This window comes from Lepidochelys kempii, chromosome 12 (genome assembly GCF_965140265.1).
Source record: "Lepidochelys kempii isolate rLepKem1 chromosome 12, rLepKem1.hap2, whole genome shotgun sequence".
Classification (NCBI taxonomy): Eukaryota; Metazoa; Chordata; order Testudines; family Cheloniidae; genus Lepidochelys; species Lepidochelys kempii.
The window spans coordinates 35,557,618-35,575,817 of NC_133267.1; the positions used below are offsets into that span (position 1 = coordinate 35,557,618).

At 46.4% G+C, this 18,200-nt stretch overlaps 1 protein-coding gene across 4 annotated transcripts in view; it reads left to right on the top strand.

The window, feature by feature from the left end:
* Positions 1–13,726, top strand: part of LOC140896380 (uncharacterized) — a 37,379-nt gene extending 23,653 nt beyond the window's left edge. For 2 of the 4 annotated variants that reach the window (XM_073308095.1, XM_073308094.1), the window contains 5 exons: positions 1,862–1,914; positions 3,746–3,873; positions 5,155–5,311; positions 7,884–8,052; positions 12,602–13,726. In XM_073308095.1, coding sequence (XP_073164196.1) covers positions 1,862–1,914; positions 3,746–3,873; positions 5,155–5,311; positions 7,884–8,028 — 483 coding nt within the window. In that variant the 3' untranslated portion in view covers positions 8,029–8,052; positions 12,602–13,726. Of the gene's footprint in view, positions 1–1,861; positions 1,915–3,374; positions 3,874–5,154; positions 5,312–7,883; positions 8,053–12,601 lie in introns of those variants that run through there. The other 2 variants (XM_073308097.1, XM_073308096.1) reach the window with 2 other exon arrangements.
* Positions 13,727–18,200: the final 4,474 nt, after the last annotated feature.

An 18,200-nucleotide genomic window follows, 5' to 3' on the forward strand; every position in this document is an offset into this window, starting at 1 on the left:
AAACATGCAGCATTGTGCAGATGTGTCATAGGGTAGGACCGAAGAACCGGATTATAGGTTCTTATCACCAGGTGATACCCCCACAGCAATTTGTTTACTGTTACGGAGGGTATGCCTACACTGAACACCTCCCCATCCTCCCTGCAGTGAGTCTCAGAGCCTGGATCAACTGACTCATGCTATGGGGCTTAAAATAGCGGTGTAGACATTCCTACTCTGGCTGGAGTTCACACGCTGAAACCAAGCGAGGGTCCAGGCTCCAGCCCCATAGCGTGAGCCCAAGGCAGTTGAGCTGGACTCTGAGACTTGCTGTTGTGGGTCTATTTTTTGCAGTGTATACATACCCTCAGAAGTTAAAATTATTTCCACCACATCCTTTTGATTAGAAGCAGTCCATGTGTTTGCTCTGATAGGAAGGAGTAAGTGTTTGACTGGAAGAGTGTTGGCATACCCTTCCTTTGTGTGTATATGCAACTCACGATGGGCTGAAATCTACACGATAATTGCAGGAAAGGAACGTACTCTAGAGCAGGGGCGGGCAAACTTTTTGGCCCGAGGGCCACATCGGGGTTGCGAAACGATATGGAGGGCCGGGCAGGGAAGGCTGTGCCTCCGCAAACAGTCTGGCCCCCACCCCCTATCTGCCCCCTTCCACTTCCCTCCCCCTGACTGCCCCCCTCAGAATCCCCGATCCATCCAACCCCACCTGCTCCTTGTCCCCTGACCGCTCCGACCCCTATCCACACCCCCATCCCCTGACAGGCCTCCTGGGACCCTCGACCTATCCAACCCCCCCGCCCCCCACACTCCTTCTCCCCTGACCACCCCCTCCCGGGACCCCCGTCCCTAACTGCCCCCCCCCAGGATCCCACCCCCTATCCAACCCCCCCTGCTCCCTGTCGCCCCCCTCCCTGGACCCCCAAGGACCCCGCTCCCTATCCAACCCCCCTGCTCCCTGTCTCCTAACTGCCTCCCCTCCCCGAACCTCTACTCCATCCAACCACCCCTGTCCCCTGACTGCCCCCCTGGGACCTCCTGCCCCTTATCCAACCCCCCCACCCTTACCATGCCAGCGGCAGGACTGGCTTATTGGAAATCCTGGGAGGTGGGTGGGCGCAAGCCGCAGCGGCGTCGCTGCAGGGGAGAGGGGACAGCGAGGGAGGGGCTGGAGGCTAGCCTCCCCGGCCAGGAGCTCAGGGGCCAGGCAGGACGGTCCCATGGGCCGGATGTGGCCCGCGGGCCGTAGTTTGCCCACCTCTGCTCTAGAGCCTTAGAATCAAGGTAGGGGCAGGTATGAAAAGAATAAAGGTGCATTTGCTTCTTTATTTAACATTTTCCCTATGTTTTCTCAGACACTTCTAGTCCTTACTTCTGTGTCAGCTTTCATTCCTTACTGCTGCTACTGCCTGTTCTCATCATCTTGCTCCTGCTGGCTGCGTGGTCCTTCTGTGATCCCTTTGGGTATCCTTCTCCCATTCATCTCCAGGGCTTCTTCCATGCAATGCCCTTATGCTAGGCCAAAATACATAAAACCACATAAAAGCCATTAAACATCACGGCTGCATCCAGGTTAGTCCTTACTGTGTCTGGTTTGAAGTGTCTGCCTCACATTTACTGAATGCTCTTCATGGGAAATATAAAATGTCTGGTACTTAAGATGATATATCAAGAAAGTTTGGCGACATGCAATAGTAAAATGCTGCATACGCGTGGTCTTCCCTGGAATCTCTCATTTTAGGAGATCAGCGGCTTTCTGGAAGAAAAGTGGCAAATAGGAATTATGTTGATTGGTAGCATCATAAACTCAGGGGTCTCATCTGCTCATCTGCTCCATTTCCCAGCTCCGCTCTTTTTCTTGCAGGGTGGGACGTCAGCACACTTAACTGTTGTTTCCATACCAGCAACTACAACACAGTAAGTTCAAGCAGTCTGTGGAACTTATACCTGCCTTCTTCTGCACTGGTATGGCCAGGTTTTCTTCCAGACCACAGCCGGGCCTTGGGTTTTGCCCCCAAAGTTTTGTGGCTGCAAATAATCATGGGTCCAGCTTTTGCCTTCAGTTATTTGCAATCTCTGTTTAGATCATTCAGCTGTCTAAGTATATGATTTATTGGCAGTTGACCACTTCCAGACATCCAGGTTATTTTATGTGCACTTGCAAGTGAAAGATTGGAGGCAAGCATTCGAAATCTGGCCATTTGTAGTCTGTGTGAGACTAATGCAGCTATTAAGAAGAAAGTACTTATATAGCATCTGAAATCTCAAAGCACTTTACTGACATTAATAAAATCTCACAGCAACTTCATGAATCAGGACACATTATAACCATTTTACTGATCGGCAAATTGAAGTGGAGTGGTTAAGTGAGTTGCCCAGAGGACACAAACAAATCAGGAGTCATTGTGGGGAAATAAATCCAGGGGTCTCAGTCTTTTTACACGGAGGAATCAGTTTACAGCTTAAAGGCAGGCGGTGTAAAGTTTCCGGTGAAATGGGCTAGAGAGTATGTTTTCAACAAGTATCCTCTTGCAATGCTTAGACTCAAACTTTAGAACCCCCCTTCCTGGATTTGATGACTTCTGGATTTTTAGCCTAACATCATCTTTTCTCAGGTTCTTCACAACCCTTTCTAGCCAGCCCCCCAGCTCTGAAGTAAAGTCCATAAAAATTCCCCTTCCCTGAGGTTCATAAGAACTGCCATACTGGGTCAGACTAGTGGGCCATCTAGCACAATATCCTGTCTTTGATAATGGCCAGTACCAGAGCCTCAGAGGGCATGTACAGAACAGGGAAATTTTGGAGAGATCCAGCCCTGTCTTTCCCTCTTGGCTTCTGGCAGTCAGAGCTTCAGGGTCTCCCTGATTATGGGGTTGCATCCCTGACCAACTTAGCTAACAGCCTTTGATGGACCTATTCTCCATGAACTTAGCTAGTTCTTTTTTGAACCCATTTATACTTTTGGCCTCCACAACATCCCCTGGCAATGAGTTCCACAGGTTATTTGTACATTGTGTGAAAAAGTATTTTGTCTTGTTTGCATTAAACCTGCTGCCTATTAATTACATTGTGTGACCCCCGGTTTTTGTGCTGTATCTATTCATTTTTTCCACACCATTCATGAAATTATAGACCTCTATCATATCCCCTTAATCGTTTCTTTTCTAAACTGAACAGCCCTAACTTCTTTAATCTCTCCTCGTATGGAGCCATTCCATACCCTTGATCATCTTTGTTGCCTTTCTCCGAACTTTTTCCTGTTTTACGTTTTGAGATGGGGTGGCCAGGTCTGGACCGTATTCAAGGTGGGGGAACACCATGGATTTATATAGTGGCAATATGGTATTTTCTGTCTTATTTTCTATATCTTCTAATAGCTCGTAACATTGTCAGCCTTTTTGACTACTGACCCTTCTATCCAACTGGCTCTTACATCCCTTCACCGTCTTCCTCTCAAGAGCCTCACTGTAAGTCTTGCCTCTTGCCTACTCTTTGTTCGAGAGAGCAAAGAGATCTTTAATTTCCTTGCTCCCTTTCCCAGCATGCATTACCACCCATCTGCAGTTCCCAGGGTTCCTTTGGGAACCACACATCCTCAGTTCTGTGCTGAATCAGAATTAGGGTGGTACTGCCCTGTAGCCTCCATTAAAGAGCCAGCAGTCTGTTCCATGAAAGAGGTTGTTCATTTTAATTGAGCATCAGGAACAGTGGCCTGCACCAGGCGTGTTCTGTTTTTTCTTTCTCTCAGTCTCACTGTAGGTTATGTTCTTTTCCCCGATGGGAAGAAGGCTGGCATTGACTGGTCCAATGCCTCACTGGCTGAAATGGCTGATGATGGTATTATCAGAGATTTATACCAAGTCAGTTTCACTGCAGGTAAGTTAAAGGAAGTCAGACCATCTTCAGTTTTTTCAGTACTAAACAAAATGCTTTAGAGTCTAGGATATAATTTCACTGAATTATAAGACAGGTACAAGCAAGGGGAATTTTGCAAGATGCGCTAATCGATTGCTGTATTTTCCAGAAAGCTCATGTACAGAATACAAGGAGGGGGAGGCCAAAATCAAACTAACGAGCATGTCCCCACTCCAAACCAACCCAGTCAGCAGAGTTCCTAGTGCTTCTAAAATGTTCTAGGAGTTAGGGCCTTGAGTCAGAGCAAGTAAACGTATGGTTAGAAAAACAAAGTTTCTAGGGCTTAGGTAAGGCTTGTGATGTGGGGGGCCTGCAGTCAGCATGGCTTCTGGTCTCCTCTCTCACTAAGCTCCCTTTTCTTGTTTCTAGGGCCTAACCCCAAGGGTGGGGCAGGGTGCTCCATGATTGCACCCAGACTGTACTGGTTGTAAGTTCCAGACTGTCTCTTCAAAAGGCAGAACACCCTGCTACAAGTCACTATTATAATTGTATTGATCCTATTTTGGTTTAATTGTGTGTGGTTACCTCTCAAAGGATCCAGCTACCAGACTCTTTTTGATCTGCAAAGACGTACAGAGTATGTCTACACAGCAACTGGGCATGCACTTGGGCTTGGGTTGCAGGGCTGTTTCATTGCTGTGTAGACTTCTGGGCTTGGGCTGGAGCCCAGGCTCTAGGACCCTGCAAGGTGGGAGGGTCCCAGAGCTCAGGCTGCAGCCTGAGCCCCATGAGCCTGAGTTGGCTGGCATGGGTCAGCCACGGGTGTCTAGTTGCTGCATAAACATACCCACACATGTGCTTAACTTTAAGCATTGGAGTAGTCACATTGACTTCAGTGAGGCTATTGGAGTGCTTACGTATAAGCACATCTGAAATTCTTTGGTGGCCAGGAGCCTCAGGTAGCTGTACCAGACAGGATTTCAAATCCCCAATTGTGCTGAACATCCCTGTGTTGCTCAGGTTTAACTAGCTGGGAAATGAGTGCGGCAATTTCCAGTCTCCCTTGGTCAAAGCTCACATTTTGGCTTGGGAACCAGCTGCTCGAAAACACCTAGAATGGTGGAGGGCCAAAGAAGCTTTAGAAAAAATGTTCAAAATGTACACAAAATACTTAGAAATGTTTTTTTAAAAAAAGGTTTAGGGATGGGGGAACTGTATGAAATCAACATGAAGCTAGTTTCATCTTTACTAAGTACTCTGTCATATGTTCAAGGAAACCTGCCTACATTTTTCCTTCCCAAGGTGGCCAGTTCTTTGAGGTTCGTGCTATACTTGACAAGCAGGCTCGCCCTGTGGTATATAATGGTTTAACCGGAGAAGGAGTATTCCATGAGTGCATTGCTGATTTCCAACTGAATCAAACAGTCCCAGGCTGGGGCTTGGTTGAATTTTATTACAGGTGAGATCCTGGTATACAGGAGTAGAGAAATTATTCTTATACTGAGAGCCGAGTGGAGACAGAAAACAAATATGCTTTCGAACAAAAGTCACACATGAATTGCCAACCTTGGTGTTCTCTGTTGTTTGCTTTCTGTGAATGTTTCCATAAGCACCGTTTGTTCCAAAGAACATTTTTGCAAAGCAAAACTGTCCTGAATACTTATGCATGTATTCTTGTGTCTATGTGTGCACCACGGGCTTGTGCAGCCATCTTTGAATCTCCTGCTGGCTTTGTAAGTTGGAAGGCCATCCGCTCTGGGAAAATGAAGGAGACTATGTCAAATTGGGTGGCCTCTCGCATTATGTAAATAATGAATCACAAGCATTATCCATTCACAAACAGCACTTTAACCATCTCAAGGCTGAAATTTGTTCAGCGGAAAGATTTGTCAAACAACTGCAAGTAGCAGACAAAGTATGAATAAACTCATCGTTTGTTCATGGATAACTTTGGTCACAGCGCTGGTAAAGCTCCCCCTGCTGGCCATTCACCAGGCTGTTGCTTTGGGCCCACATGCCATGTGGCCTGGGTCTTGAGCAGGGGTGAAAGTAAGTCAGGACACTTACCAGTACGGAGCCTGGAAGGGGCGGGGCCTTGGGTGGAAGGGGCGGGGCTGGGGGATCAGCATTCCCCACCCAGTCCTTCCAGGCCGCGTGGCCTGCCCCGCCTGGGGCTCCCATGTTGATTTAAAGGGCCCGGGGCTCCGGCTGCCGCTGCTGGAGCCCCAGGCCCTTTTAAATCGCCAGCCCCAGGGCAGCTGCTCCCTTTGCCCCCCGCCCCTTGGTGGCGGGGATGGCAAAAGGGGCAGGGACGTTAAAGCACTGCAGGGTCCCCGTTGGCGGCCCAGCTGGTACAGACCCTACCAGCAGGGCTGCCGCCAGGGGAGGCAAAAGGGGCAGGGACATTACAGTGCTGCCGCTACAGTGCTTTGATGTGGGCTGGGTATGGGCCGGTGCGGGTTCTTACCAGTACCCAGTACTGGCCTGTATTGGCTCACTTTCACCCCTGGTCCTGAGGCACACTCTGGCGGTGCAGCTCCTCCTTTTTGCACTGCCTTCTGAGAGCTGAGAGCCTAGGGTCCAAATGCCTAGACCCAGTGACTTAGGCCAGCTCCCCCAGAATCCCCAGTTGCTTAAGCACACCCTTTCTTACAGCTCCAGCCTTGGGGTCACTCTGGATGATAGTTTACTGCTCCAGGGGCACATCATAGATGAAGCACATAACACCCAGACTCTGCAAAAGGGATTTTAAAACAATTACTCTTTACTTGAGACAGCACAAGAAGTATATAGGTCTAAACTAAACAACACAACATCTCTATGCCATCCCTGCCTCAGTTTCCTTACCATTCTGGAGTGTTCTTCAGGATCTGGAGCAATGTCCTTTCAGGATCCCAAGTCCCTCTCTCCTGCACCTTTCTCATTATGGCTCCTCCTCTGGAACATGGAGTTCTCCCACTCTTCCAACCAGCTTCCTTTGGCTTGGCTGGTCCCATAGTCGAAGAAGACCCCCTCTGCTATGAAAGCATGTTCTTCTGTTCCTCTCCTGCCTAAGCATCCCTTTTCTCTGAGTCCTTCTGGGTTTTTAAATGTGAGCAGTAGCCCCTGGTTTTTGTGTTTTCCTGTTGGGGGATTTTCCGTTCTCCACTCCCCTGCAGATAAACTTGGTTGAACGGTTTTTTTAAGCTCAGGCATCCCCCTTAGCATACCCACTGTTCAGCCAGAGCCCAGCTGTTATGGTTAATCCCTTCTTTTTGTTTACTCTGTGATATGTCAAGGACCCTATCTGCCCACGGTTGACTCACTACACAGTGAGGCCTTTGATGATACAGCAGTTGTATAAAATTAACCAGAATTCATAAACTGTGCATAGACAGATTACTCAAATTGTCACAACTTGTGAACAGGAGAAAAGGATGCAGTCACCAAATGCATCCTTCACTGCAAATTGTTCCCTCAGCTGTGCTGAGAAGTATGATTATTTCTGATTCCCTGGATAATCCAGTAAAAGATTAAGCCCATGTTTTTGCAAAATTAGTAATGATTCTTGGGACTCAATTTCAAACACCTTAAAGGGTCATGATGTTCAGAGGATGGGTGCTCAGCACTTTCTGAAAACTGGACTCCTTTAAGATATCTAAAACTGGACTCCAATGGAACATCAGTTACTTTTGAAAACTGTGGTCTAAGACTGTTGCCAGGTAACCAGATAGCTCATTAGACTCATAGACTTTGAGGCCAGAAGGGACCACCATGGTCATCTAGACCAGCGGTTCTCCACCTGTGGCCCATGGGCCGCTTGTAGCCCAATCAGCACACAGCTGCGGCTCATGTGACATCCTCAGGGCCGTATAGGTAATATATAGTGTGCATGCGGCCCACAATGGTAAATAGGTTGAGATCCACTGATCTAGCCTAACCTGCGCGGAGTGACATATTTTTGAGAATGTAGTATTCATGACAGAAAGGCTGTCTTACTCCTTGTCTTCCCTACCACTGTGGCATAACATGCATCGTTTCTGTACTTCTAGAGATACACCTGGGCAGCTCATTCCTAATTCTGGCTCTAGGTGGAAGGAGCCGTCCGTTCCTGCCAGCTCCCAATTCTCTGAAGAGCACTCTCAATGCATCGGGGACGTGGCAGGCAAAGGAGCCCAGCTAGGTCAGCTCACATAGTTACAGAAGCAGCTCTGGAACAAGGTGAGTTTCCACAAGGAGCCAGCATCTTTCATAGAATCATAGAATATCAGGGTTGGAAGGGACCTCAGAAGGTCATCTAGTCCAACCCCCTGCTCAAAGCAGGACCAATCCCCAACTAAATCATCCCAGCCAGGGCTTTGTCAAGCCTGACCTTAAAAACTTCCAACGAAGGAGATTCCACCACCTCCCTAGGTAACACATTCCAGTGTTTCACCACCCTCCTAGTGAAAAAGTTTTTCCTAATATCCAACCTAAACCTCCCCCACTGCAACTTGAGACCATTACTCCTTGTTCTGTCATCCACTACCACTGAGAACAGTCTAGAGCCATCCTCTTTGGAACCCCCTTTCAGGTAGTTGAAAGCAGCTATCAAATCCCCCCTCATTCTTCTCTTCCGCAGACTAAACAATCCCAGTTCCCTCAGTCTCTCCTCATAAGTCATGTGTTCCAGTCCCCTAATCATTTTTGTTGCCCTCCGCTGGACGTTTTCCAATTTTTCTACATCCTTCTTGTAGTGTGGGGCCCAAAACTGGACACAGTACTCCAGATGAGACCTCACCAATGTCGAATAGAGTGGAACCTTCAGCTCTCCAGTTTCCAGGCTGTGGAGTTTTGCAGTGACATCTGTGTTTTGTTATAAATGCATGTATGTGACAGGTCTGTCTTAGAAACTTGAGCTATATCGTAGAATCATGGGACTGGAAGAGACCTGGAGAAGTTTGATAATTGGGTCCTATATTGAGCAAAGCAGAGTGCATTGGACTGTCAAAACAGATATTTGGAGAGAGAGTTTCATAGAATCATAGGACTGGAAGGGACCTCGAGAGGTCGTCTAGTCCAGTCCCCTGCACTCATGGCAGGACTAGGTATTATCTAGACCATTCCTGACAGGTGTTTGTCTAACCTGCTCTTAAAAATCTTCAATGATGGAGATTCCACAGCTTCCCTAGGAAATTTATTCCAGTGCTTAACCATCCTGACAGTTAGGAAGTTTTTCCTAAAGTCCAACCTAAACCTCCCTTGCTGCAATTTAAGCCCATTGCTTCTTGTCCTATCCTCAGAGGTTAAGAAAAACAATTCTTCCTCCTCCTTGTAACAACCTTTTATGTACTTGAAAACTATTATCATGTCCCCTCTCAGTCTTCTCTTTTCCAGACTAAACAAACCCAATTGTTTTCAATCTTCCCTCATAAGTCGTTTTCTAGACCTTTAATCATTTTTGTTGCTCTTCTCTGGACTTCCTCCTGTTTGTCCACATCTTTCCTGAAATGTGGCCCCCAGAACTGGACACAATACTCCAGTTGAGGCCTAATCAGCGTGGAGTAGAGCAGAAGAATTACTTCTCGTGTCTTGCTTACAACACTCCTGCTAATACATCCCAGAATGATGTTTGCTTTTTTTGCAACAGTGTTACACTGTTGACTCATATTTAGCTTGTGGTCCACTATGACCCCCAGATCCCTTTCTGCAGTATTCCTTCCTAGGCAGTCATTTCCCATTTTATATGTGTGCAGCTGATTGTTTCTTCCTAAATGGAGTACTTTGCATTTGTCCTTATTGAATTTCATCCTATTTACTTGAGACCATTTCTCCAGTTTGTTCAGATCATTCTGAATTTTACCCTGTCCTCCAAAGCACTTTCAACCCCTTCCATCTTGGTATCATCCACAACCTTTATACTTTAAACTTATCACCTTATTTTCTTCTAGAAGTTTGCAAATTGATTGCTTCATTATTTGCTCCATGATCTTTCCGGATACAGAAGTTAAGCTGACTGGTCTGTAATTACTCAGGTTGTCCTTATTTCCCTTTTTTATAGATTGGCACTATATTTGCCCTTTTCCAGTCTTCTGGAATCCCTTCCATATTCCATGACTTTTCAAAGATAATCGCTAATGGCTCAGATATCTCCTCAGTCAGCTCCTTGAGTATTCTAGGATGCATTTCGTCAGGCCCTGGTGACCTGAAGACATCTAATTTGTCTAAGTAATTTTTAACTTGTTCTTTTCCTATTTTAGCCTGTAATCCTACCTCATTTTCACTGGCATTCACTACGTTAGACGTCCAATCACCACCAACCTTCTTGGTGAAAACTGAAGCAAAGAAGTCATTAAGCACCTCTGCCATTTCCAAATTTTCTGTTATTATTCTGCCCCCGCCCCCAATGAGTAATGGGCCTACCCTGTCCTTGATTTTCCTCTTGCTTCTAATGTATTTGTAGAATGTTTTCTTGTTACCAGTGGTGAGCTGGAGCCGGTTCTCACCGGTTCGCTGGAACCGGTTATTAAATTTAGAAGCCCTTTTAGAACCTGTTGTCCTGCGATGGACAGTCGGTTCTAAAAGGGCTTCTAAATTTAACAACTGGCCAAAAGTGGTGCCTTAGGCGCCGACTCCGTGGGTGCTCCGGGGCTGGAGCACCCACGGGGAAAATTTGGTGGGTGCAGAGCACCCACCGGCAGCTCCCTGCCGGCCCCAGCTCACCTCTGCTCCGCCTCCACCTCCTCCCCTGAACGCACCGCCCCTCTCTGCTTCTCCGCCCACCCCGCCCCGGTTTCCCGCGAATCAGCTGTTCACGCAGAAAGCTGGGGAGGGCTGAGAAACAGGCCACGGCTTCACACTCAGGCTGAGGGTGGCAGAGGTGGAGCAGAGGGGAGCTCGGGCGGGGGAGTGGGGATGCGAGGAGGTCCGCCCGCCGCACAGCATGTAACCCGGGGGGGGGGCGGTGCAGGGGAACCGCTCCCCGCCCCAGCTCACCTCTGCCACCCTCAGCCTGAGCAGGAAGCCGCCGCCTGCTTCTCAGCCCTCCCAGGCTTCCCACGCGAACAGCTGATTTGCGGGAAGTGGGGGCCGGGGGGGCAGAGAAGCAGAGCGGGGCGGCGCGTTCAGGGGCAGAGGTGGAGGCGGAGGCAGAGCAGAGGCAGAGCTCTGCACCCACCAAATTTTCCCCGTGGGTGCTCCAGCCCCGGAGCACACACGGAGTCGGTGCGTAAGGTGCCACTTTCGATGTGATCAGTGGGGAGAGCGGCTGCTCCCCCTGCTCCCCGCCAGCTACGCTACCCCACCCCTAGGAGCCAGAGGGACCTGCTGGATGCTTCCTGGGAGCTGCCCGGCAGGTGCCTCTGGCTCTTAGGGGCAGGGCGGGGTGGGCACCCACTACGGTGGCCCACAAGATCCTCCTGCCCAGTTCTGGGGGCAGTCAGGGGACAGGGGAGGGAGGTGGATGGGGCTGGGGTCCCAGGGGCGGGGGTGGCCAACGACCCCTCATGGGGTGAGGAGGGAACCGGTTGTTAAGATTTTGGCAGCTCATCACTGCTTGTTACCCCTTTATGTCTCTAGCTAGTTTGATCTCGTGTTGTGCCTTGGCCTTTCTAATTTTGTCCCTGCATATTTGTGTTATTTGTTTATATTCATCCTTTGTAATTTGACCAAGATTCCACTTTTTGTAGGACTCTTTTTAGATCATTGAAGATCTCCTGGTTAAGCTAGGGTGGTCTCTTGCCATGCTTCCTATCTTTCCTACGCAGTGGGATCATTTGCTCCTGTACCCTTAATAATGTCTCTTTGAAAAACTGCCAACTGTCTTCAATTGTTCTTCCCCTTAGACTTATTTCCCATGGGATCTTACCTACTAACTCCCTGAGTTTGCTAAAGTCTGCCTTCTTGAAATCCACTGTCTTTATTTTGCTGGTCTCCCTCCTACCACTCCTTTGAATCATGAACTGCATCATTTCATGATAGCTTTCACCCAAGCTGCCTTTCACTTTCAAATTGTTAACCAGTTCCTCCCTCTTTGTCAAAATCAAATCTAGAACAGCCTCTCCGCTGGTAGTTTTCTCCACCTTCTGAAATAAAAAATTGTCTCCAATGCACTCCGAGAACTTGTTGGATAAGCTGTGCCCTGCTGCGTTATTTTCCCAACAGATGTCTGGGTAGTTGAAGTCCCTCATCACCACCAAGTCCTGGGCTTTGGATGATTTTGTTAATTATTTTAAAAAAGCCTCATCCACCTCTCCTTCCTGATTAGGTGGTCTATATAGTAGACCCCTACCATGACATCACCCCTGGTTTTTACCCCTTTTATCCTTACCCAGAAACTTCAGCAAGTCTGTCTCCTATTTCCATCTCAACCTCAGTCTAAGTATATACATTTTTAACCTCCTCTCCTTTTTCCCTGCCTGTCCTTCTATACCAATATTCCAATCATGCGTATTATCCCACCAAGTCTCTGTGCTGCCAACTATGTCATTGTTGTGTTTATTTACTAGCATTTTGAGTTCTTCTTGGTTATTCCCCATACTTCTCGCATCAGTATACAGACATCTAAGATAGTGATTTGATTCCCCCCCCCACTCCCAGTTCTGTCTTGTCTCTCCCTTATCCCTGCTGTAACAACCCAGGCTCCCCCCAGATTCTGACCTTTCTCCCAGGTCTCCATGTTTTTGACCTACCTGTGGGCTTTGGTCACCTGCCCCCTTCGAACCTAGTTTAAAGCCCTCCTCATGAGGTTAGCTAGTCCATATCCAAATATGCTCTTCCCCTTCCCCGATAGGTGGACCCCATCTCTGCTTAGCAGTCCTTCTTCCTGGAACAGCATCCCGGGGTCAAGGAAGCCGAAGCTCTCCTGATGACACCATCATCGCAGCCAGGAATTCATCTCCAGGATGTGTCTGTCTCTGCCGAGGCCCCTACCCTTGACCAGAAGGATCAACGAGAACACCACCTGTGCTCCCAATTCCTTCACCCTTACTCCCAGAGCCCTGTAGTCACTTCTGATCTGCTGAGGGTCATACCTCGCAGTATCATTAGTGCCCACATGGATGAGTTGCACGGGGTAGTAGTCGGAGGGCCAGATGATCCTTGACAATCCCTCCGACAATCTCCTTGATTTCTTTGTCCCTAGAAGTCATTACAAAATGGGCACAGAACATTTTGTGGTAAACTACCCAGATTTGTTAGTCTGTCTACAATTGTACCAGAAGCAGAACCAGAAAAAGTAAGAGACGATGACAGCACTTCTTTAAAAGGGATGTCCATCAGTGAACTCAAACCTACAACACCATGTGCAAATATTAAATAGTCCTACCAATACTTCTAATAGAAAGTTTGTGGTTTATATCTAAGAATACAAAAATCTCTTAGAAATAATCTGCATTCTGCTCAGAGCACTGAATGGTTATAATGTGCCATCAAACAGTAGAAATGCAGTGTTATTTATTAGTATCATTCTTGTGAAAGATCCTGGACTGCCAGCCCTATAAAGTGAAGTCCCATGTGTCTGCAGAACAGATACACGGTGCAGCTGCAGTTTAAGTCTTGTCAAAGTGCTTTAACCCCAGTTTAGGTGGGACTGCCACCTGTAGGGCTAAGAGTGTAGTACAGTCTCTATGCATATTCATTTTTAGTTTCTATGCTCAGACTGCGAGTTAGGAGACTATTAGTGCCAAAGATGATGGGTTTTTTTTTTTTTTCTGATATGGATACCTTTCCATTAGAAATTGAGTTGAGATCGCCGCACAGATAAGCAAATTCTTTTGAAGTAGGTCACCAACACTGCACCAGGTGGTAACTAGTCTGGCCCACACACTTTATGTCAATTGCTAAAAAGCTTTGTAGACCATCACCAATGTCTCAGATGATCTAGTTCCCCCCGGGAATAAAGTTCTCTTGTAGTGTTTGTCTGTTTCATTAGAGGGGCTTAAGGGCCTGTGCAGATATCCATTTATAGTAATTTTGGCAACTTTTATATAAGGGAAATTTATTTTCCATTATGCTTGGCTAGTTGTAACAGTGTAGTTTAAAAAACAAACAAACCAGTATACGTCCATGTACTTTTAAGAATAGATTACTTAACAGTTAGTGAAGGTATTCAGCAGCCAAGGCAAAAGCATTATTTTAAAGCCTGAACTTAGTAGCAAATAGACAGTTGTTTAGTAAATGACTTGGGCGGGGGGGGGGGGGGAGAGTATAATGCATTTGCCGCTGTGATACATTGTAAATTATTTAGGTATATGTTACTGTGCACTAGCTGCCTATCACATACTTAGAAATATGTTAGCTCTTTATAATTCATTGTTGGACAACTTTTAAAATCAGTTGCTTTTTAGAAGAACATAAACCACAGAAATTCTTTATTTATCAACCAAGACCTGGCTAAACAAAGACACAAACATGAATCAGGGTTTTGGGATTGGGTCACATTTAGAAATTGGAACCTTTCCAGCCTGATCTTGAATGAGTAATGCAATAATCATTGTAGTAAATGCTAGTTAGACAGGCTTTAGCCATTAAAAACAGAAAGATCACTAAGCATGAAAAACCATAATGCACAGTTTGCTCTTGTTTAAACATTTGCATGGAACAAACATTCCTGGCATCTGTCTGATGTCTTAGGTTTCACAGTGATATCTTAATTAATCATGCCAATACCTGTTTGGCAACAAAGTTAGATCTCCCCTTTCTTCCAATCATGGGCTTAACAATATACACCTAACATAGATTCTGATCCCTGAGTCTTAATGGCGTTTGTGTTCAAAATTCCTCACTCTCAGCCATTACAGGCTATTACGCCTGGGGGAATTCTGCGCACCCGCAGAGCACAGCATTAATCTGTCTCACATAATTTTATATTTTCCTGCATAAAAACCATTTTGCCTAAGAAGTGCTGCAGTTTCGCCATGTGCCCACCAGAGGCCGCTGTGGTGCCAGAACAGCCAGTTGCGCGTTCATGCCGACTGGTCTAGCGCCACAGCGCCCTCTGGTGGGCGAAAGGGGGACCTGCGGCACTTCCCAGGCAAAATGTATTTTGCTAGGGAAAATACAAAATTCTGTGCCCAGTGCTGCAGATTTCCCCCAGGAGGAGAGCTCATCACAGCACCCTGCCCGCGGAGCCAGGTTTCATAGATTCATAGAAGGTTAGGGTTGGAAGGGACCTCAGGAGGTCATCTAGTCCAACCCCCTGCTTGAAGCAGGACCAATCCCCAATTTTTGCTCCAGATCCCTAAACAGCCCCCTCAAGGATTGAACTCACAACCCTGGGTTTAGCAGGCCAATGCTCAAACCACTGAGCTATTTAGGACAGAGTGGGGTACACAGGGATGCTGGGACTGAGGTTCAGAATGGCTAGTGTGGGGCGGGGGGGACAGACTGGAGCACAGGCTCAGCAGCTAATGGGGTGACAGCGTTAAGCCTGGGGACGGGAGAGGGAGGCTGCAGATGCCCATGGGGAGGAGGGGTGTGGGGACAGGAGCAGATGTGCCTGACTGAATAGGAGAGGTCTGGGGCAGCCAGGGTCTGCATGGGAAAAGCTTTCCAACACCCTAACAATTCCCCCGCCCCAAAGAAAAACCTCCCACCCACACCCAACACCTTCCAGGTTCACTCTAGACTCCTTCCCTCTCCCTCAGCTCCTCTATTACCCCGACTCCCCCAAGCCTTTGCACTGCTTCTGACAGGTGCAGGAAATACAGTTCTGTACTGTAATTTAAATGAATTGCACAAAGTTCTGTATTAATATGCCTAGTAAGGAATCTATTTGTCAAAAAAAATTACCAGAATATTTCTTTTTGGTCTGTATTGTTACAGACATACTTGCTGACAGATATTTTGAAAGATACTACCAAAATAATTGTAACTGGCATGATTATATTGTATAATATCGACAACTAAAATATGCAGAATTTTCAAATATTGTGTACAGAATTTTTAATTTTTTGCCGCAGAATTCCCCCAGGAATAAGCTATGTAACCAAACAACTGAATCTGACATGAGCATGGCCTCAGGAGACCTGGTTTCTTTTCAAGGCTCTGCCACTGGCCCCACTGGGGGACCTTTGGGCATGTCACTGCATCATTCTGTGCCTCAGTTTGCCCATCTGTAAAATGGGAGCAATGATATGTCCCTCTGTTGGAAAGCCCTTTGAGATCTGATTGAAAGTACTGTATAAGACTACGGTATTATTATTAGAGCTGTATATTCTGTGTCTAGCTTTCTTCTCATGGGGCCCAGAAAGAGAAGTCCTGCAGCTTAGAGCTATCGGTGTTTTAGAAGTCAGAGTGAACTGGCTTTCTTTTGCATTGGAAAATATTGTGTGACATCCAGTCCTAATGACAGCCGTGCTAGACTGATCACGGTTTGACATCACACTGAAGTAAGCTACTTTAAAATCTCATGGGTGAAATCCTGGCCCTACTGAAGCTGATGGGAGTTCAGCTCATGCTCAAATAAATTGGTTAGTCTCTAAGGTGCCACAAGTACTCCTTTTCTTTTTGCGAATACAGACTAACACGGCTGTTCCTCTGAAACCTGTCACCCTGTGAATGATATTCTGGCTTCATTGAAATCAGTGGCAAAACTCCATTTGACTGTAAATAGGATCAGGATTTCGTGCTGAAGCTTCCTTCATACTCTGAGATCACTTACAGCCTTTAACTCTTCTACATACAACCATGTGGTTACTGATAGTTCCCAGATAACAAAAGTAACATTGGGAAACACTGATTTTGTGATAGTTTAGAGAAAGTGCTTTTGGGTCACTGTCTCATGGTATAGGACTGTATCATGCCTTAGTTTTCTAAGTAGAACTCTTCATTGAACTGTGTAAGGAAACATGCCTTAAATGACTTTACATTTGATCTGAGACAAGAAATTCTATTCAACAGTCTACTTTCAGTTCTCTTACACAGAACCGTATAAAGCAGAGGTTCTCAAAGTGGGGTTGTGACCCCTCAGGGAGTTGTGAGGTTATTACATGGGGGGTTGTGAGCTGTCAGCCTCCTCCCAAACCCCACTTTGTCTCCAGCATTTATAATGGTGTTAAATATATAAAAAAGTGGTTTTAATTTATAAGGGGGGTCGCACTCAGAGGCTCGCTATGTGAAAGGGGTCACCAGTACAAAAGTTTGAGAACCACTGATATAAAGTATATGGCATCAGCTGAGGAAAAAAGTTATAAAATATACTATAGCTAAAGTCATTTTCCCTTAAACTCAGGTCTGCATTTTCAGAAATGTGTACATGCAAAATGTGCTCACAGTTGTGTGTCTAATGTGTAAGTGCAGTTGCCACAATTGTGAGAGCAATGCCGCACACAAATGATTAGGAAGCCATCACTTGCATGCAGAATTACTGAGATTGCTTATTGGCTGATCTATAGTAGTGGATTTTGTATTTAACGGGACCCCCCACTGCACTTCCCAGTTCATCGTCCCTGAAGGTTAGCACTGGAACATCAGATGAAAGACAACCGTGTTCTACAGGAAGCTGTGAAGGAGCACACTCAAGTGGCCTGGATTGCCGGTTCTTTGTGTAACAGTATTCTGGGATCAGAGCAATGCTTCCTCCCGCTTTGTTCCAGAGCGGGGTCTGGATTTTTAGAATTTCCTGTGCTCTCTTAAAAGAAATAGAGTGCAACTTAAATTAAAAAAAAAATATCCAACATTTTTCTTCTACGAATGACTGTCTTAAAGTTAGTATTGGCTGACACATTTCAAGATCCTGTTTACCTGGGCCAAATCATTGGCACAGTGTAAACAGAGAGAAGATTATTTCAATCATTCAAGTTACAACTAGTAATAAATTTGCCACAGTACTGTCCTCTCTCCTATAGGGATCTAACCTGATTATGGGAAACAGTGTGGGGAATATTATAGGCATCTGCCCTGGTTCTGGGATAGTCAGGTCACCATGTGTAAAAGGCATTAAGTTATTCTGCGTAACATATTAGGCCCCTTCCAGCTGTTTAACTTAGCGGGCCTTTTTACTTGCAGCCTGGAACTCTTAGCTCTGTACGTTGAAACAGTGCACCTGGCCTTTATGGTTCTCTTTTCTAAGGCAACCTTTGACTGAAAGCTTTGGCGATTAGTCTGATATATCCAGTAAATAGCACTGCTTTTGTTACAAGGAGATTATTTAAGAAACAAATTCTTTGGGTCTCTGGGAATCTGCACTAGAGTCCCATCGAAGCCCATCGACAAACTCCCAATAACTTCAAAGAGACAAAGATTTGGTCATTGGGGGATAAAAAATACATCTGTAAATATGGGGTTAAATTCTGGCCCCACTGAAATCAATGGGAGTTCTGCCATTGACTTCAGTAGGGCCAGGATTTCACCTATGGCTTTTTATGATTATGTATATTTTGGTCAGAATA